This window comes from Leucoraja erinacea, chromosome 5, assembly GCF_028641065.1.
Source record: "Leucoraja erinacea ecotype New England chromosome 5, Leri_hhj_1, whole genome shotgun sequence".
NCBI classification, from domain to species: domain Eukaryota; kingdom Metazoa; phylum Chordata; class Chondrichthyes; order Rajiformes; family Rajidae; genus Leucoraja; species Leucoraja erinaceus.
The window spans coordinates 14194157-14215328 of record NC_073381.1 but is presented as its reverse complement, the minus strand read 5'-3'; the positions used below and the strand labels follow the sequence as shown (position 1 = coordinate 14215328).

Below are 21172 nucleotides of genomic sequence, written 5' to 3'. Positions count from 1 at the left end.
GCTTCCTGTTATGTGCCAAGTAGAATACCATCCACAATGGTGACAGGGAATGCATTTCCTGAGAAGATGCTACCTTCTGTAAACAGAAGCCTTGAGAGAGGACGTGCTTTCTGAGTTAGAAGTTACTGTAAACAGAAGCCTTCTGGTTGATAGCTGACAATCAAAGTTTACATTGTTAAGACGGAATTATAAATGTTGTGCTTCTTGACTAAGTTCCTGTTTTCAATATTTGTGATCAACAGTTTATGATTGATAGAACCACAGGATGGCAATAGTATTGTATCAGTAATAAGAATACTTTGAATGGGTAGAGCCTGTGATTTATTTGTGTTAGACGTCATTGCTGTATAAACATGTGACTTTGTTTCCAAAACACTATAAAAGATGCTGTATGTCTTCATTCACTAGAGTGATGGCTCAGAAGGGGGTTAAGTATGTGTTCCATACTTGACTTTGCATCCCCTGCCACTCTCGCCGGCTAAATGATCAGCTTGTGTTGGTTTATCTAACCTATTGTGAGTTGTCTGTTTTAAGAAATGAACCTTAACAATAGCTGATGGAAATTAACTTAATTTTGATATTCTTCAAAATTCCATAAGATTCCACAAGATTTACTAATCATAGATTAAATAAAGTCATTGGCAGATAACCTTCTACAGACGTGATGTCAAAGATTCACAACTCTCGGACTGAAGGAAATCCTCTCCAGTCCTCGTGACCGAGCTCTTATCCTTGACCATCACCCCGACTTGTAAATTCCCATTTAATAGAAACAACCTCTCCATGTCTAACTTGTCTTCTCCTCCGAGATGTTGAGGCATTTCATCAATGAATGCAATGGGAAATACAGGAGAAAATCTTCTTTGGTTCGAGAATGGTGAGAATGTGTAAATCACAAAACACAAAGAGCGACTGAGGCAAATAGCATGGATGCAAAGAAGGAAAAAGTAGATGAACATCAGGGGAAGAAGAATGGATGGGTTACAGGGATGAGAGAGAGATAGGGGAAGGAAGGCAATTTAATGAGGAAATGGGGGGTTCCGATGCAAAATATCATCTATTATTTTTCTCCAGAGATGCTGCCTGACCTGCTGAGTTACTCCAGCATTTAGTGCCTATCCTCGGTATAAAGCAGCATCTGCAGTTCCTTCCAACACAAAGAGTAAAATCATTGTGTGGAGATCAGGCTCCATAAAAATCAATATCATAATTTGAAAGATTATTATTTATTAACTAGGAAAGCTTGAACATTTTATATGCCTCTCTGGAGCTGTTGGCTGTAGATTTAATCTGTCACCTTGTGTGTTATAGTTGACCTATCGGAACATTAAATTACAGCTTTCTGAAGTTTTTAGTGAGTACTGAATAATGGTTTTCTTCTTCAGAAACAGGAGTCAGCTCCAACCCAGCAATAGGTGTCTCAACAGTGCAGTCTTCCATTTCAAAGATCAACAGATTCCAGGTATTCCCTTACCACAACTGAACGATGGCCCAATTTATTACCCGTTGTGCAAAATTCCTTAAAAGCGAGGCCGAGATCTGCATTTGCAATATTCTAACAGTAGGAACGGAACATGTTGTCTGACACATATGCTACTCAATAGGCCAATTGTACCATCTCTAAACCTACAACATCTGCCTGGAAAGTGCAATGTTTCCCCAACACCTGCCAGTTCCCTTCGAAGTCACATGCCATTCCATTGTGGACATATTGTAGTTCATTTTATATGGCCTAAAGATGGCGGATGTGCAGGAGTGGGCGCCGCCTGTGTATGGCAGCCTGCCCACAGTATGTCTCTTCACCATTTTTTTATTTTAAGTCCTGTCCTGTCCTCTTAGTAAAATGTTAGTTGGAGGTCTTTTATGTGGTGGGTGGGGGTGGGGAAGGGGGAAACGTTATTTCTTAGTCCCCTACCTGATCGAAGAGGCAGCATCCCTCCGAGCTGCTTCTTCGCCCCGTCCTTGCGGCCTACCATCGAGATGCTGCCTGAGAATGGAGCGGCGTTTCCTGTCAGAACCGGGACCGGTTGGGACTACAGTTACAGGGGGTGGCACATCGCTGGGATACCAACACGGAACGGCGATGCCTTACCGGGTCGCCGTGCGGTAAGCTCCGGAGCGCTGTGGCTGCCGACTCCCAACATCGCGGAGCTGTGGCTGCGGGCATCCGGCCGCGGGCGCCACTAGATTTGGAGCGCCGCGGAGCCTGGGATCGAGTTTGCGGGGGTTGGAGCTCCGACCGGCGCGGCCTGAGGACTACGAGTGCCCCGCTCCAGACTTTCCAATCCGCTGAGGAATGTTTTACCCAACGCCGAAGTTCCATCTTCACGGCAAGAGGGCCCTGAAAATTATCGGACTGGCTGAAAGGCCACAAATGGGCCCCGACCTCGGATGTTTCACAGAGGAAGAGGACTTAACTTTCTGGTGCCTTTCCCCACAGTGGAAATGTTTGATCCTGCTGTGGGGGGACGTTTGTGTTGAACGCTATAATGTGTTGTGTCCATTTTCTTTATCTTTTTAACCCTTTTCTATGGTTTGTATGGAAACTTATTACCTATTTTATGTAAAACACTTTGGTGTCAATGCGAGTTGACTTAAAACGTGCTATATAAATAAAACTTACTTACTTACTTACTTTTAGGAGTGGTTTGTGTTAGACAAGATTGCATATGTGCACCTATCAAATAAATATGATTATATTCAGAATCTGTGCACCTATTTGTAATTTGTTCCATTTTTTTATTGCTGACTTCAACCTGCTCCATTTGGTAATCAAATGGTCACAGGTTTCTTCAATGGCTGCCCTTTATCTGTGTGATGTACATAAGCGTTAGAAGATATAAAGTAGGAAGAAAACAGTTATAGGAGAAAAGAAGGAAAGACTCTACTGTGACTGGATACATTTTACAGATTATCACAGCCGCACTGAAAAGGAAATTGTTTGAAAGACTAGAAATTAAATAAAGCCTTTCACAGACACATGAAGTCTTGATGTACTTCACAGCCAATGTCACTACTGGGGAAGGGAAACCCATCAGTTAATCTGCACACTGCAAGTGTGCTCAGGTTTGATGAGAAAATTAGCAGATTAACTCTACTGGAGGAGTCGACATTTGCAAGAATTAAATATTATTTTTCAGATGTGATGGGACAGCAGATATGTCTTGATTTAATGTTTCATCTTCAAGGCCATTCACTCGATGACTCCTATTTAGTCGGATTGGTTAATTGGATCTGTTTAAGGTTCTCCTTAAAGTCAGTTCCCACTGGCTTACCTTAGGACAGGGGTCGGCAACCTACGGCCCCCGGGCCGAATGCGGCCCGTAACCCGAAATCATCCAGCCCACAGACGTATTTTTTTTCCCGTAATTATCCGGCCCGCAGACTTCCGTCATCTCCGGTACCTCCCGGATCCGAGGCCACGGCGCCCAGGCACGGTGATGTAAGGACACAAGGAGGCCTGCGCTGGCGGCCGCAATGGCGGAGTTGTTGGGCGCCGAGCAGCACCGAGTGCCAAGTGCCGAGCGGCACCAAGCAGCGCTGAGCTCTGGCTGTACCGCATCCTGCACAAAGCCGCCGGCACGGCCGCGCACCTTCTGTGTCTGGGCTTCACTGTCGGGATCGGGGTTGACAATAGGCCGGGGACGAGTGAGTGTGAGTATTTGAGCCACTGCCTTCAGGACAGAGCCAAGACAATGGTCCGTAGGTACGCCATGTTCGTGAGCGCCCGTAGCTAGAGACCAGTGCTCTGGGTGGCGTCCTCGAAAGGGCGGGATCCATGTGAACACGTGATTTGATGCCTGCCATCCGGGGCGGGATCCATGTGTACACGTGATAGATGTGGCCCGCAAACTGCTCACAGACATGGGTCCTGGCCCCGATGCAGAACAAGGTTGCCGACCCCTGCCCTAGGATATAAAACTTTTAAACAGTTAGTTTCTAGTGGAATTTAATCAAAAAGGTGAGATGTTACTTTAAACTTGCTTCAAAGCTTCTGTCAAACCTATAATCCATCCACTAGAACTACAAACATAAGAAAACAAAGATACGAGAAATAGGAGCATGTGGAGGCATATGGCCCTTTGTGCTTGTTCCACTATTCAATAGTTGATCTTTTAGTTTAGTCGCACTAATCCTTTGATCTCTGTACTCTGCAGCAGAGTCTCCACAGCTCTCTGTGCAGTTCCAAAGTTTCACTGACTTCCAAGACATTTCTTCTCATTTCACTCCTGAGTGACCACTCCATTATTTTGTTACTGTGATCCTTGGTTCCGGACAACCCAGCCAGGGAAAACATTATCCTCACCTTAACTCTGTCTAGCTCCATATGTATGTTATACATTTCAATGAGATTACCTCTCATAGAGTCATACTGCACAAAAACTGGCCCTTCGGCCCAACTCGCCCTTGCCAACCATGATGCCTCAAATAAGCTAGTTCCATTTTGCGTATAAAATGATGAGCATTAAAGACGGAGTGAATGCACTGAATCTTTTACCCAGGTCAGGAAAATCAAGAACCAGAGGACATAGGTTTAAGGTGAAAGGTGTGAGATTCAATAGGAACCTGTGGGGCAACTTTGTCACTCAGAGGGTGATGGGTATATAGAATGAGCAGCCAGGAGAGGTATTTGTGGCAGGTACAGTAAAAGCATATAAAGACACCTTGACAGGTACTTGGATAGGAAAGGTTTAGAGGGGTATGGGCCAAACATGGGCAAATGGGACTAGCTTAGATGGGGCATCTTGGTCAGCTTGGACAAGATGGGCTGAAGTGTGTGTTTTCTGTTGTATGACTCTAATCCTTGGAGGGAAAGGAGAAATAAATCCTTGGATCCATCACAGCATGGTTTGGGAACAGCTCTATCCAAGATCTCAAGAAATTGCAGAGTTGTGACCATAGCCCAGACCATCACGGAAACTAACCTCCCTTTCTAGATATGTTACAATACTTACCTTCAGCGGCGCTGTAATTCTGCCACTGGCCGTGTGCGCGATGTTGGCGTGTTTGAGGGGGGGGTTAAAACGGGGTTTTTTCCCGACCTGGTCCTGAATTATATTTGTTGGAGTGCAAGATGTTGCTAAAGAATCGTTCCTATGGCTGTTCTGTGTGTTTTAAAAAAAAATTAATCCGACAAGTTAATCGCTGGAATGATTTTAAAACCAGCTTCTGAAGCCGTGAATGGCGATAACAGGGGACGGATTTTATGGAGGACCAGGTAAAAGAAAGTAGATTATTTTTAGGTATAAAAGTGTTTCTTAAGATGTATTAAGATTAAGATTCACATTTTAAGTTGCAAAACGGTGATTTTTCCCCCCAAAGAACCGGCACTGTTTTTGCTGCAGATATGGGGGTATAAATTCACCGCACCCTCAACGTTCTAAATGGTTCCGTTCCAGTAAAACCCACTCGCAAGCTGATTTAAATGGCCATTAATTTACAGGTATTAAACATTAAATTCCTTCCATTTGGCCTATAAACCCATGACAATAAGATTTAAAAATTATGTTATATTCTGAATTCTTGTGTGAATGTTATATGGACACTTAGGCTATTTAAAAATGTTAATCTATTCTTAAGAAATGGATAGATGTCTAGATCTAGTAATTGAATTTTGTAATTAGTTACAATTACGTAACTAACTAATTATATGCTTTAATTTCAAGTCATCTAAATAAGATTGTTTCATATTTGTTTCAGAATGCTTCAATCTATAGACTGAAAATTTCTTTAGATCTAGTAAGAAAATTGCATTTTGTAAATGTTTCTCGATCACAGCTTTGTGGTAAGAGGGATGGACAGAGTTGATGTATTTGCTTTAAGATTCAAATCTAGAGTCAGAATTGTTTCATATTTAGGGGTTTCAGAATTTTCAATCTATAATAACGGTGTGGAATGAATTTCAGTGGAAGTTCAGTTCTCATTTTAAATTTTAGATGAGAAAGAAAGGGTTATCGGCAGGTGGGACGAAGGAAAAAAAAATGTTCGGTACGACTTGTCACATGGCTGTTTCCGTGCTGTATTGTTATATGGTTATGAAGTCAATGAAAAAGCAATAGGGAACAAGATGCCAATTTGCGAGTATGAAAATGGCCATAACCTTTTTAATACTGAAGATATGAAAGTGAATTAGGTGTCAAATTAAACCTCTTTTTATGCTTTATCTGATGGGATAAATTAAAGACTTGATTTTTAAAATCTCAAAATGTTGTAACATTGCTACCCTTTCATGGACTCCATAGACACTTCACGTTGCCTCGAGAAGGCCACCAGCATAATAAAGGACCAGTTTCACTCTGGTCACTCCTTCTTCTCCCCTCTCCCCTTGGGCATGAGGTACAGAAGTTTAAAAATGCATACCTCCAGATTTGGGAAGTTACTTCCCAGCTCAGGCAACTGAACCACCCTCTCACCATCTAGACAACAGTCCTGACCTCCCATCTTCCTTATTGGAGACACTCAAACTATATTTTATCGCACGTTACTATACATTATCTTGCACTAAACGTTATACCTTATCTGCATACTGCGGACGGCTTGATTGTAATCATGTGTAGCATTTTCACTGACTGGATAGCATGCAACAAAAAAGCTTTTCATTGTAACTCGGTACACATGACATTAATAAACTTAAACCACTCCATTTGTTCCACATTCCTCCAACACCTTCCCTCTCACTGAAAACCTACTTGTATCTACCTCTTTCCTAGTTCAGACGCAGGTTCACAGAACCGGATAGTTGACTGTTTCACTTTCCACTGATGCTCCTTGACCAGTTGAGTTCTTCCAACATTTTGTTTTGAGGCTGCAACCAGTCTGGTTCAGCCCGAGGCAATGGGCAGGGATGGTGGTGCGGGTATAGAGCTTGCAGTTACATCAATCCCATTGTCTGACTAATCAGATTTGCACACATGACTTCCTATTGTACAAGGAGTCTGACAGCCCAGGGGCAACATTTCAGGGGTGGCATGGACAGTCAGGGTGTCATTAACTTTTGGGCAGAATGTAAAGTAGGATGGGAACCAACATCATTCAAGAAATTGTATAGGAAGTATTGGATGTGTGAAAAACAATTATATTTTACTTCGGAGTCACGTGAGTGACCACGTGAAGAAGGCCGTCAGAACACATGCGCGTCATTACGCAGATGCATTGCGCAACGACTGACTGGCAGGCGCGTCGCTCCTGCCAACGTTAAGTTTAACCCTAGGTACACAAAAAAAGCTGGAGAAACTCAGCGGGTGCAGCAGCATCTATGGAGCGAAGGAAATAGGCAACGTTTCGGGCTGAAACCCTTCTTCAGACTGATCGGGGGGTGGGGAGAAGGAAGGGAAAAGGAGGAGGAGCCCGAAGGCTGGGGGATGGGAGGAGACAGCAGGAGGGCTGAGGAAGAGGAGGAGACAGCAAGGACTAACAAAATTGGGAGAATTCAATGTTCATTTTTATGGAGGCGCAGGTTTTTACAGAAGAGCAGAGCAAGATTAACCCTGCAGGTAAAATTTGTGTTTCTTACCAGGTTCTGTTTTTTCTTGCAGGAACCTCTTTTTACAGAGGTTTCCTGATGGATATTTTTGCGGGGAAAGTCCGGACAGGACGGGGGGAAACCGGTTATGGGCCGTGGGGAGACCCCAGCCCGGACTGCGGAAGCGCGTGTATCCGGCGGCCGTCAAGTTCGCTAGCCCAGTCGCTGACATACGGTCTGCGGCTCCCAGACCGCTGTAGTTCCCATGGAGGGGGTAAATCCAGGAGATGTCAGTATCGCCACCAGAGTCGCTGACAGTGCGGTCAGTGGCATCCAGACCGCTGTGGTGCCCATGAAAACGGGTGAAACCAACTATAAGTCAGTCAGGCCTTTGGACTCGGGCGAGTCAGGCCAGGAGGATACCCCTCCTTTAATGGGTAGTGTCTTCGGACGTCTAACCCACATGGAGCACCTGATGGAGAGGTTGCGCCACAATGATATGCTCCAAAGGAGAGAGCTATCGGCCCGGGTCTCCTCGGGAGCCCGCGGCAGTGGCACCTGTTACAGGGCTGCACAATGTCTCCCTCTCTGAGGAGGGGAGCATTCAGGGTCAGTTTTCTGACTCATGAGCAACGGGAAAAAATGAAGTATGGATAGCGCCCTCGGGCGTTTATCCCACAAATGTGATGTTCCATCCTGGTATAGGTCTGTAGGACGGGCCATATCAGTGCAGGTATCCTGAGGGGCCTGCGGCAGCACCTGTTTCAGAATCTCCCTCTCTGTGGAGGGGAGTGCGAGTGGTCAGTGTGTAACTGACTTCAAATTCTAAGGTATGTCCGTGGCACGTAATTATGGCAGGTGTGGCCTGTTCATTGTGAAAGATGGAGAATGTTGTTTAACTCGCATGTGCAGTATAAACTTTTCAGAATAGGAAACTTCGTTAGTGACTAACAACTGATTTCCATAGGATCTTTATGGCATGCTTCGATCTCAAAGACACATTCTATTCAGTTCCCATTCACAGGGATCACTGGAGACATTTGACATTTATCTGGATGGGGCAATGATATCAGTTAAAGCATTGCAAAATGGGCTAACTTCAGCTCCCAAGTTATTTACCAAATTACTAAAATCGGTGCTTGGACTGCTCGAAGCTCAAAACACTTGTTGTGACTTGTCTGGATGATATTTTAACGCTGTATTTTGCTAAACTGTTTCAGCCTCAAACTATATTTGAGAAATTGGGGTTCCTCATCCATCCAGTTAAATTTAAGATGATACCAACTAGACTTATTGATTATTGGGATTTACGATTAACTATTAATTTGCCTGTGACTCCACCCTGGGGCAAGAGATAGGAATTAATAGAAGCCTGTAACAACCTTGTTGTTATAAAGCAGCTTTCTATTCATCAAGTGTAATTGGCATTATAGTGGCTGTGATTCAGCTGTGCAAGTGGGGCTTTTGCATGATCAGAACTTACATCGTGCAAACTAGAAACCTCTCAAGTGCCATGTAGGTCATTGTTAACAGACATATGCTATTACCAGCTGAAGCTACCAAAGTCACAATGGTGGACGAACAGTATTCAGCATTGCTCCAGTAGTTTTGGTTAGTAAATTTTCAGTCATATCACAAACTGATATTAGTGCTTAAAGATGGAAAATTACGAATGCCATCTCTAGTTCGGAGGTAAATGAGATTTGCATGAGTAACCAATTCTTCAGTTATTGGTATCAACTACCTATAGACACTAGGTGCATGCTATGGGTTAAAGGGTTATTGTGCGATTATGCATAATCTGCATGCTCAACTCCAAGTTGATGCACTATGGTGGTGGCATATGCTAGTCACATGGGTGCAATCAAGTCATAGTATCCTGTAATAATTTACCTTGTCTCATTTGGCGCTGGTGCATCATCACATAAAATCAATGACAACACAGAATGGGTGTTGGATCACAAAGTATTTTATGAAATTATGGCTCGATGGAACACCAAATATCGATGTTTGCATCCAGGCTCATTCACCGGTTGCAAAAATATGGGGCATACAGTGGCTAGAGATTCATTCTCGTTACACGGAGGAGGAATGTTCTTTTATGTTTTTCCTCCATTTTTGCCTCATCAGTCGGATCTTGCAATAAAGTCAGCAAAATCCAGCTTCAGGTTTTCGAACTGTCTGACTGGCCTATGCAGCCATGGTTCCCGCATTTGTCGGGAATAATAATACAACCTAATATGGTTATTCTAAACATAAAACTTTGCAGGTTCAGCCTGTGGCTCGGAAAACCTGCCTCTGCATGATAAAATCAAATTATTGACTTGCAGATTTTGAGTAGACTGCTCCTGCGGCTAGGGTTGTCAGACCGATCCATGTATGTGCTCACTGCAGAGTGCAGGGATAGCACCAGAAAAGCAGTACATTTCCTTTTCAGGAGATGTGAAGCTTTTTGTTTAAATGCTAATATTACATATAATACGGCACAGACAACTGACATCTTGGAGTTCATTTTCAAATGGGTCTTTGACAATAAAATAAGTTATAATGCCATTTACTGTGCCAAATGTGCCTTCTCATCATATTTGCTGCAGCGAGCGGGACCCACTCTGTCGGGTCTCACCAACTGATATTGAATTGAATTGAATCCTTTATTTGTCATTCAGACCTTTCGGTCTGAACAAAATGTTGTTGCCTGCAGCCATACATATAATAATAACACACAATAAACATAAATTAACATCCACCACAGTGAGTTCACCAAGCACCTCCTCACTGTGATGGATGCAAAAGTCTTAGAGTTACTGTCTCTTCCCTCCTCTTCTCCCTCTACGCTGAGGCGATACCCCACCGGGCGATGGTAAATCAATCCTGCGGTTCAAGCTCTGTGGCCCGGGGGTGGTTGAAGCTGCCGCCCTCCAGTCCAGCGGACGCAGCTGTTGCCACGGGAGCTCCGGAAAACAGGCACCAGCTTGTGACCCGCGAGCTCCCGATGATGTCGTACACTGGCCCGCGGCCGAGCCCCGGTTTCAGGTCGCCGCCGCCAGAACGCCACCTCAGTCACCGGAGCACCGTCTCTGCCCCGCACCGGGCCGTCCACACGAGAGCGTCCCAGCCCCGCAACGGGCCGCCCACACGGGAGCACCTTCCAGCCGGTAGCCGGGCCGCCCACACAGGAGTGTCTCAGCCCCGCGCCGTCCGCCCTCACCGGAGCGCCGAGTCGTGCCAATGCCCGAACGTCGCCGCAGCTCTAAGACGGCCAGCCTCGCGTTGGTAAGTCCTGGCTGGCTCTACCTCCGGAGCCTCGAGGTTGGTCGCAGGTTGGAGGCCGCCAGCTCCACCATTAGGCCTCAGCTCAGGCGGGGGAAGAGAAGGGGGATACGACAAAACAGTCGCATTCCCCCGAAGGGAGAGACAGAAAGCACTGTTTCAGCCCCCCCCCCACCACACATAACACCACCTAATAACCAAAAGTTTAACTGAACTAGACAAAAAAAACAACACAAAAAAAGTAAAAACAGACAGACTGCAGGCGAGCCGCAGCCGTTTCACAGCACCGCCACTTCCGGACTGATATCCAGTTTATAAATGATATCTTTAACACAAGTTCTCCCAGGCCCAAGTACACGGAAGTATGGGATATTGACTTTGTGTTAACACTCCTTCACCAGGTGGCTCCAGCTACATCCTCATCTTTGGCCCAGCTCCCTAAAGGTAGCTATCCTCATGGCACTGGTCTTAGGAAAACTCTCTGATTATTCAAGGTTCCCTTACTATGCCATCCTTATCTCATATTTCATAAATATGCTAACACTAGGGTTCAGATCATTTGCCCTTCACTGGCCTAATGCTGTCTCAAGGACTCACTTTTTGAGTCCTTGAGACATAATCCATCTTCCTAAGCAAGTTTATAGACGTGCTTGAGGAGGTGCTCTGAACAGACCACAACATCACTTAACTGGCTTACAGATAAGATGACTCCAAGTCTATGTCATATGAGAAACACATCACTGCTTTGTGTGTTTTTATTCACACTCAAAAACTATCGTTTTCAGAATTAAGTGTGACCCAGTATCTATTGAAGTAAAAGCACAAGAATAAATCTTTAGTTATTTCAAACAGAAATAAATATCAGATAGTGCATATTTCTAAAGAAAACTAGACCAAGGGTAACCCATTGGGTCATGTCCCCCTGCGGGGGCGGCCTGCGGTGTCACATACACACTAACCCCCCCCCACACACAGGGGGGGGGGGGGGGGGGGGAGAGGGAGGGGGGGGGGGAGAGAGGGGGAAAGGGAGGGGGGGGAGGGGGTGGGGGGGTAGGGGGGGGAGAGGGGGGGGGGGGGAGAGAGGTGGGGAGAGGGGGGAGGGGGGGGGGGGAGGGGGTGGGGGGGGGTGGAGGGAGAGAGAGGGGTTAAGAAATATTAGTTTTCTTTCATGTAAATTGGCTCTGAAGTGGAGGGAGCGAGAGGCAGAGAGAGAGAACGAGAGCGAGGAGACAGAGAGAGAGGGAGAGAGAGAGGAGGGAGGGAGAGAGAGAGAGAGAGAGAGAGAGGAGGAGGGGGAGAGAGAGGGGGGGGGAGAGAGAGAAAGAGAGGGGAGAGAGAGAAGGGAGAGGAGGGGGGGAGAGAGGGAGGGGAGAGAGAGGGAAGGGAGAGGAGGGGGGAGAGGAGGGGGGGAGATGAGGAGGGGGAGAGAGGAAGGGGGGGAGGAGGGGGGGGGAGAGGAGAGGGGGAGAGGAGGAGGGGGGGAGAGGGGGAAAGGGGGGGGGGGAGGGGAGAGAGGAGGAGGGGGAGAGGAGGAGGGGGAGAGGAGGAGGGGGGGGAGGAGGAGGGGAGCCGGGCTGGCGAGGCGGAGCGAGCGGGCAGGGGAGATCTGAGGGAGGCCACGGGTGGGCGCGATCTGAGGACGGTCAAAAGCAGCGTAGGGCTGGCCGCTCGGGGGAAGCCGACCCACCCGCGTGTCAGCCGGCCGAGTGCGAGGAGTGGGGTGCTGGGCCCACGGCAAGCGGGCTGCTGGACCCACATGGGAACGGGCTGCTGGACTCATGGCGAGCGGGCTGCGGGGCCAACGGCGAGCGGGCGGCAGAGACTCGAGGGATCAATCTGAGGACGGTCTACTGCGAGTTGGGGAGGGGGGTTATGTAACTCGCAGCTCGTGGAAAATAGTGGCCAGCAGGCTGTGCGTTGAAAACTCTGCGCTGGTGGCTGCGAGGAGCAGAGCCATTGTGACGTCATCAACTCGCTTCAGCTCATTAACGGCAAAAAATATCTCAGATTGGTGAACAATTTTTGGAAAAAGCTCGGGAAATAATTAATCAATTTTTCAGATGAGATGATTTACGAGATCATGAGGTAAATCTCTACCGGAATATGTAAAAAATTCACCGTTTACGCGTCTGGTTTTGAGGAGATGTGAATCAAAGAAAAAGAGACAAGCAAACTAACAAACAAGTAAACAAATAAATAAATACGGAAACATCCAAGATCAGAGTTTTATATTATAATAGATAATGTTCCCCTCCCAATTTCTTTAACATCAATTTTCATTAAAAGATTGCATCATGTCAAATTACCCATACACAGAATCAGAAGAAAGATTTATTTCTCAAGTAAGCCAAGTTCTCAGATATCGCATGAAATTATTTGTACATCACATTTACTTAATCAGTATGCCAACTGAGAATACGAGGACTTAACTTCTGATAGAAGATAGAAGAGTTGGGTCGAGACCTTTCTTCAGACTTTCTGCCTGGAATCCAGTTGAGTTGCCAGCCCCAACCTTCTGGCAACTTGGGGAGAGACGCGGATCAGCGGAGTCATCGGTCACGGCCAGAGTTCAGGCAAGGGGTGCATGTGGCAGGTGCAACCTGAGTGGCGGTGGCAGCAGACGTGGCCAGGGTGACCGAAAAGGCACGATGGCAGTTGCGGCCGGATAGGTGACACGGGCCCAGGGTGGCGTCGGCAGCCCAGCCTGGCATTGAAGGTAGATCAGTCCATTATAACCAAGATCTGTTATAAAGATGTATTCAAGGGAGAGTTAAATATAGCACTTAGGGGTATCAGAATCAAGGGATATGGGGAGAACGCAGGAACAGGGAAATGATTTTGAATGATCAGCCATGATCATATTAAATTTGGGTGCTATATGGGGAGAAAGCAGGAACAGGGTACTGATTTTGGATGATCCATAATCATATTGAATGTCTGCGCTGGCCCGAAGGGCCGAATAGCCTACCCCTGCACCTATTTTCTATGTTTCTATAGAGATCCGTGAAAAATGAGGGCTTACTGACCTTTGAAATATTTATATGCAGCCTGCAATCTGGATGTGATACAATGTGTTTCACATTATATGACACATCCTGTAAATGGTCTGTTGCACATGGAATGAATAATCTCTGCCGTTTGTAAATGTTTTGCTAGATGAAATACTCCAAGTACTTGTCGGCCTCACCATCTGGTGCCTGTGTCGCCAGTTCGTGGCGTTTGACAGCTATGAAGTGTTGGGTGAAGGCTTCCCCCAGTGCCCTCTGGATGCAGCGGTCGCTCTCCAGTGCATCGAGAGCATCCTCCAGCCGCTCTGGGATGGTGCAGACCTTCGCCGCCTGTGCTCCGTCCTCGGTCAACCCGTCCAACCCGGCCGCCACGGTGGCGGCGAGCACAAGGTAGGGGTTGGCGGCCGCCGAGCCCAGCCGGTTCTCCAGGCGGGCTCCTCTTCTTCCATCTCCGTTGAAGGCCCAGCTGGTGTGGTCGGAGCCGCGGGTGGTCCCTTGTCCTTTCCCCGGGCTGTACCGCTGGTGGCAGGCGTCGCCCAGCACCGCCAGGCAGCTGAGGGCGGCGGCGTGGAGCAACAGGCCGGCCTGCCATGCCCTGGCCTTGCCCGACAGCCCCTCGCCATCGCCATCTTCCCCGGCCCGGCCGAAGAGGTTGCACCTGCCGCCCGCCTCCCACAGGCTGTGGGAGAGAGTGCCCAGGTTGCCGTAGCTCAGGGGTGAGAAGAAGCTGGCGTTGTGCTGGTGTTTCCTTGCCAGCTCCTTCAGCCCCGTCCTGAAGGCGAAGGCGTTGTCCGCCGCGCCCAGCCCCGACTCGGCCCGCAGCGCCACCTCCATTTGCCCAGGCCACCGCGATGAGGAGAAGCTCTCCACGTCCACCCCAGCGCCGTACATCCCCTCCATCAACTCCTGCGCGAAACTCTGGTGGTGGTTGTTGAGGAGGGTGGCGGCCGGGAGAGCTGCCGGAGGATTCAACGCCTGGGCGAAGTTGTCGAGGCAGAACTGGTAGGTGAAGGAGGAACGCAAGGCGAGGCCAAGGGCGCTAAGATGGCGCAGCTGCACCTTGGCCACCTGCCTGGGGGAAGTGGGCAGGGGACAACCTGTGGCCGAGCACCAATCGCAAATCACACTCGCAGTCTTCTCCACCCACGGGAGCACCCTGAAGGTAGAAATGTCGGGCATCAAGAGGATGTCTTCACCATTGCAACCGGGATGATCTGCTGCATCTTCCTTTGGGCTCAAAATCAGCTCCAGGTAACTTCTGGGCATGGGTACCCCATGGAGCACTTTCTCCTGCGGACGAAGCACAGAGTTTGACTATGTTAATCTTCATGATTCTCATTCATAATTCCAAAACATTTAACGTTTGTAATCAGTATGTGTCTTTATGTTGCCAGTTTAGCACAAAGTTAAATTGTTAATTGTGTTGATCCAACACAAAGTTAAACCACCGTTTACACTTGTCACTTAAATAGGAGCATTCCATCAGTGTAATATGAAAATGACACAGCAGTTTTAGCTCATATTTGACTGAGAGTTGATTTCTTCATTCAGTATTTCAATGTCTTTAGATAGATAGATAGAATCTTTATTAAACTAGAATCTTTAAATTTTACTTTAGAGATACAGCGTGGAAACAGGCCCTTCATCCCACCGAGTCCGTGCCAAGCAGTGATCAACACTTACACGAGCACTATCGCAGTTCAGTTTAGTTTATTGTCACATGTACACTAGGGACAATTTACAGAAGCCAATTACAGAAGCCAATTAACTGTTGTTCCTATATGTCTTTGGACTGGGAGTAAACCAGAGCACCCGGAGAAAACCCACGAGGTCACAAGGAGAATGTACAAACTCTACTTATAGGTCATGTGATAGAAAGCATAGAAAATAGATGCAGGAGTAGGCCATTCGGCCCTTCGAACCTGCACTGCCATTTTTATTGTACTTCTTGGTCCCATATTCCAGCCATCAGTTGCCCACGTGATCAGCGGAAAACCCATTAAAGCCCTCAGAAGCCCTTCTGAACAAATGTTTCAAACGCCATGTGAAATTAATCTTTGATTTTTCCATTGCATTTACAACACCGAACAAACCCATTGTTGAATCAATTAATTGTAACTTTTTCACAGCTTTCTTGTCTCTGTGATAGGAGCAGAATTAGGCCATTCGGCCCATCAAGTCTGCTCCGCCATTCAATCATCTCCCTCCTAACCCCATGCTCCTGCCTTCTCCCCATAACCCCTGACACCCGTACTAATCAAGAATCTATCTATCTCAACTTTAAAAATATCCATTGACTAGGTCTCCACAACCTTCTGTGGCAAAGAATTCCACAGATTCACCACCCTGCGACTAAAGAAATTCCTCCTCATCTCCTTCCTAAAGGAACATCCTTTAATTCTGAGGCTATAACTAGTCCTAGACTCTCCCACTAGTGGGAAAATCCTCTCCACATCCACTCTGACCAAGCCTTTCACTATTCAGTACGTTTCAATGAGGTCCCCCCGGGGTGGAAGATTGCAACCTTCACATGGTCCGCCCTGTTTCGACTAATGCAATCAACTCGACGTGCACAAACAGAAGATCAAATAGAACAAGTTGTCCTACAACTTTAGGCTGTGCACGCCACACGAAAGAAGAAGAAGGTCCCCCCTCATTCATCTAAACTCCACCAAGTACAGGCCTAGTGCCATCAAACGCTCATCATATGTTAACTCACTCATTCCTGGGATCCTTCTTGTAAACTTCTCTCCAGAGCCAACTCATCCTTCCTCAGATCTGGTGCCCAAAATTGCTCACAATGATAGCACCCATAGTCAGGACCGAACCTGGGTTTCTTGTGCTGTAATGCAGCAACTCTCCAACTGCACCACCGTGCTACCCTAAAATCCATTCAATGGCAAATAAAACATCGTACCTGAAAAAATCGAGCTGGTATTGTCTTTGATCTTGAAATTCCATTAAGATCACTTGCTTCAAAGCGAATGAACCGTATATCTTCTCTTGTGATCCGCTGTTTCACTTGCTCAATCGTAAAGCCTATCTGTGAAGGAGTTGAACTGGTGGTCAGAACACTTTCTTCGATGCTTCCTGAAAAAGGATAAAAATCCAAATGATATCCATACTTGGGTAATGTGAAGATCCTTTGGGCATTCGTGATGCATTGCAGTACTTAAGGGGACATCACTCTTTACAGGCCCTGACTTTTCAATATGAAATAATAGACATTTAAAGAACTTTGTGTAATGCTTCTAATAGCCTCAGCATAACATAGTCTGTTTTCAGCATAACATAATTTGCTTTACAGCCCATGCTGGCACGAGAAGCAAAACTGAAACAGGTATCTGTGTAAGAAGGAACTGCAGATGCTGGTTTAAACCGAAGATGGACACAAAAAGCTGGAGTAACTCAGTGGGACAGAAGGAATGGAGGAGAGAAGGAATGGGCGATTCCTTCTCTCCAGAGATGCTGCCTGTCCTGCTGAGTTACTCCAGCTTTTTGTGTCTATCTAGAAGTAGGTATCTAAATAGTATGGGATTGCAGATCACTAGGAGACAAAAGGATCTGAGGGTCTCATTGTGTGATTCACAAAAGGCTAGTATGCAGGCACAGTCAGTGATTAGGAAAGCTAACAAAGCTACTACTTATTGAATGGAAGACATGGAAAGATATTCTCTTGTTATATAACACTAGACTAAGTGGAACCCGTTGCGTCTCAGTCACACGGGAGGCCTGGTCCCCCAACGCAACCCATATTCCACCACTCGCCCGTTGTTGGGACGAGGGGTGTGTGTGGGGGGTGGGTGTGAGAGCGGGAGGGTTGTGGGGGCAGGGGGTTGTGGGCGGCGGGGTGTGTGGGCGAGATGTGTGTGGGAGGTTGGGCTTGTGGAGGGAGGGTGTGTGGGCGGGGGGTTGTGGGGGGAGACGAGGAGTTGTGGGGGAGAGTGAGCTTGGAGAAAAGACGGGGAAGAGAAGCCAACGAGGTGGGCCAGAGGGGTAGTGGCTGGAATTGGCGGTGCGATGGGGACTCACAGCGGGTGACATCTCGTCCGCTTTCCGCTTGGCGACATCTCCGACTCCAGGCTGGGCTGGGTCTCCGTCTCCGGGCTGGGCTGGGTCTCCTACACTGGGCTGGGCAACGTCTCCGACATTGGGCTGCTTGACGCTGGGCTGCTGCTTGGGGCTGGGCTGCTGCTTGGGGCTGGGCTGCTTCGGGTCCTTCCGAAAGTCCGGATGGAAACCTCCGCCAGCCATCCTCAGCTGCACTAAAGACGCGATGGCACAGGAAAGGGCGGACCATGTCAAGGAGTGACAGGAAGAGACTAATCCGCGCGCCGCTGACTGGCAGGAGAAGAGATCGATCTGTGCAAGCACGTTATTTAAGATTTTTAAAACCCGCTAACTTTTACGACATTCAACTGATCAGAACTAAACTTGGTAGACTTGCAGCACAGGAGAACGGTGAGTGAACTGGCCAATAATCATAGTGTTATCGCATACTATTTTTGTGGAAATAGAAAGACCGCCAAACCGGAAGATAACAAGATCAAAGTTTTAGTTATGTATAGATATTGGTAAGACCACATATGAGGACAGAAATTGTCTCCTTGTTTAAGTAAGGATATCAGTGCAATTAAAGCAGTTCAGCGGTGATGGACAGTTTGTCTCTTGAGGAAATGTCCAACAGGCTCCTTGTCTGGAAGTTAGAAGGGTGAGACATGGCTTAGTTGAAACGCGGAAGGGTCTTGACAGGGTGGATATGGAGAGTATCTTTTGTGGGAAAATCTAAAACAAGAGGTCATAATTAAAAAATAAAAGATCACCTATTTAAGGTTGGGGGTCCTATTTTGTTGATTAATCACTTTCGCCACAGAACAGGAGGTCCTCAGGGCAAGTCTCAAGCCCAACTATCTTCAGCTGTTTATCAATAACCTACCTTCCATCATCAGCTAATGACTGCTCATTATTCAATTTCATTTGGAACTCTCCGACATATGAAACAGTCTTCATTTGTATGTAGCGAGAATTAGACAACATTCAAGTATGGGCTCAAAATGACTAAACATTAAGAAGCCTAAGTAGGTAATTTCCTCATTACTTGTCTTTTTTAAGTAACCCTGCTTCAGGTGCATTTCCCGAGATTGAATACTTTAGCTCAAAGTAATTTGTCATCGCCTGTAAATGCAGACTAGGGCCAATGATTTTTAGCACCTATGCCCCCTATGGACTCTCTCTTTCCAACCTCTATGACATTCCCTCTCCAACTCTGAGATCTCTAATTCTAATGAATTACATAAATCCAACAATATTTCATAGCGCTTCAGTTGCCAAGGTCCTATGCCTGAAATTCCTAACCATCTCTCTTCCTCCTTTAAGGTGCTTCTGTAAAACCTGTCACGTTTGGTCACCACTCCCAAAGAACAGTCTCTGATATCTAAATCTTTGCCACGATCCAGGATTCCACATGTAACTATTACTAATGATCAGCCATGATCATATTGAATGGCGGTGCAGGCTCGAAGGGCCAAAGGGCCTACTCCTGCACCTATTTTCTATGTTTCTATGTTAAGTGTATGGTTTACTCCAGTTACTCCAGTGCTTTGAGTCTATCTTTGGTATAAACCTGCATCTGCAGTTCTTTGTTTCTATTGTTTGATGATACTCCAGTGAAGGGCCCTTGAACCATTTCACTCTGTTAATGATCCCATTCAAATGAATTGTTCAATCAATTGCCCCTCCATCTACAATGTGCATTGTACTCGTACATGGTTATTGGATTGTCAGCCAATGAAGTACTAACCAAAAACATTTGAACTCGAGGCTGGGTCATGTCTTGATGCCGGTCCGCTATCAGTGCGACCATGTAAAGCTGATGATATCAAGGCTGAGGGTTTGATGTTGGCTTTCTCTTGTGTCTGGATCTGTGGAGTTTCCACAGCATGATTTGATGGCTTGTCTTTGATGGACAGCTCACTTGGTCTCGGAGCACTCGGCGCTTCAGGGATGCCAGGATATGCTTTTGAGTTAGTGGATAGTTTACCAGCTGCCTCTCTGGATTTCCCATCCCAGTCCTTCGTTGCTAACCTCTGGGGCGAATTCAATTTATCGTTTGCTTTCTGCCGACTGGTAACTAAAGGACTCTCCTTCAGAAGGGCTTTCAGTTCTTCTATTGTGTCTTTTGAAATTCCTGTCTTTGAAACAATAATGCGGTGACTCTTTGCCTCCTCGTTTGCACTGCCTGTTTCCCATTCTTCTTCGGACTTTTCTTCTTCCTTTTGACAGCTTCCTTCCTGCTTTCTATCTCCCACTTGCTCCTGAGCCAGCATGGGCTGGGCTGGCGTGGCAGGGGACGCCGCTGTGACAATTGAGAGGCCTGGCCTGTGAAGGTAGGAATGTCCTGAAGAGCTTGCGGTATGTTTTGTTACTACTCTCTCCCAGTCAAGTGGCGGCATATATTTCCCACTGACCCTAACTCCCCTCCTCCGCCCAGTGTAGGATATCCCACTGCCATCAACTTCATCTGTAACATCAGTTGCTACCTATCAGTAAGACAATACAGTTGGTTATCAATAGGTGAACTGAGACGGACATGCAATTAAAATGTTTTTACTGAGCAGAGAGGTGCAACAATTCAAAGCATAAATTGAATGATTTGTTTATCTGAAATGATTTTGAAACCAATCTGTGATAAGTCAGAATACCAAGACTTTTCCTGATTTTACAATATAACATACCAATACGTTATGCTTTGTCTGAGAAATATATTTCAATGGCAATTGTGAAAAGGTCTGTTGGGAAGAGGCAGAGGATTGAGACTAATTTGACAGGATGTTTACAGATACCCGATGGATGAAAAGTCTGATTCTGCATTGTGTTCTGTAGAGCTTTATCACTTTTACTTGCTTATAAAACCATGAACTGCAATCTCAATCAATCTATGTCAAGGTGCTTGAGTTGGTCGGAGAAGTTACTGGAGCTGGTAGCAATGGTTACTTGAAGTTAGAGAAGTCAATGTTCATACTCTGGGGTGTAAGATACCAAAGTGAAATATGAGGTGCTGTTCCTCCAATTTGGGCTGGGCCTCACTCTGACAATGGAGGAGGCCCAGGACAGAAAGGTCAGTGTGGGAATGGAAGGGGGAATTAAAAGTGTTGAGCAATCTGAAGATCAGGTAGGTTTAGGAGGACTGAACATAGGTGTTCAGCGGAAACGATCGCCGAGCCTGCGCTTGGTCCATACCTGGAACAGCGGATAAAGTGGATGAGGTGGTTTGTGGGGTTTATTTTGCGATGTTTGTGTTTGTGTTTTTGGCTATGGGAGTCAGTTGGTTTCTAATAGATGTCTAGTGTTTACAGGTCTGATATGCTGCTGTAAGTAAGAAATTAATTGTTCCGTTATCCATTGCTTCACTGATAATTCCCCACTCTTGACT

The 21172-nt window shown here is 46.6% G+C and overlaps 1 protein-coding gene across 1 annotated transcript in view; it reads right to left on the bottom strand.

Annotated features, from left to right (window-relative positions):
- Positions 1–12954: 12954 nt before the first annotated feature.
- lgsn (lengsin, lens protein with glutamine synthetase domain) overlaps positions 12955–21172 on the bottom strand; it is a 64474-nt gene continuing 56256 nt past the window's right edge. Inside the window, exons 2-4 of the mRNA XM_055635047.1 lie at positions 19541–20279; positions 16658–16830; positions 12955–15030 (exon numbers count right to left, since the gene is read on the bottom strand). Of these exons, the coding sequence (XP_055491022.1) occupies positions 13885–15030; positions 16658–16830; positions 19541–20192 (1971 nt within the window). The 5' untranslated portion in view covers positions 20193–20279 and the 3' untranslated portion in view covers positions 12955–13884. The remainder of the gene's footprint in view (positions 15031–16657; positions 16831–19540; positions 20280–21172) is intronic.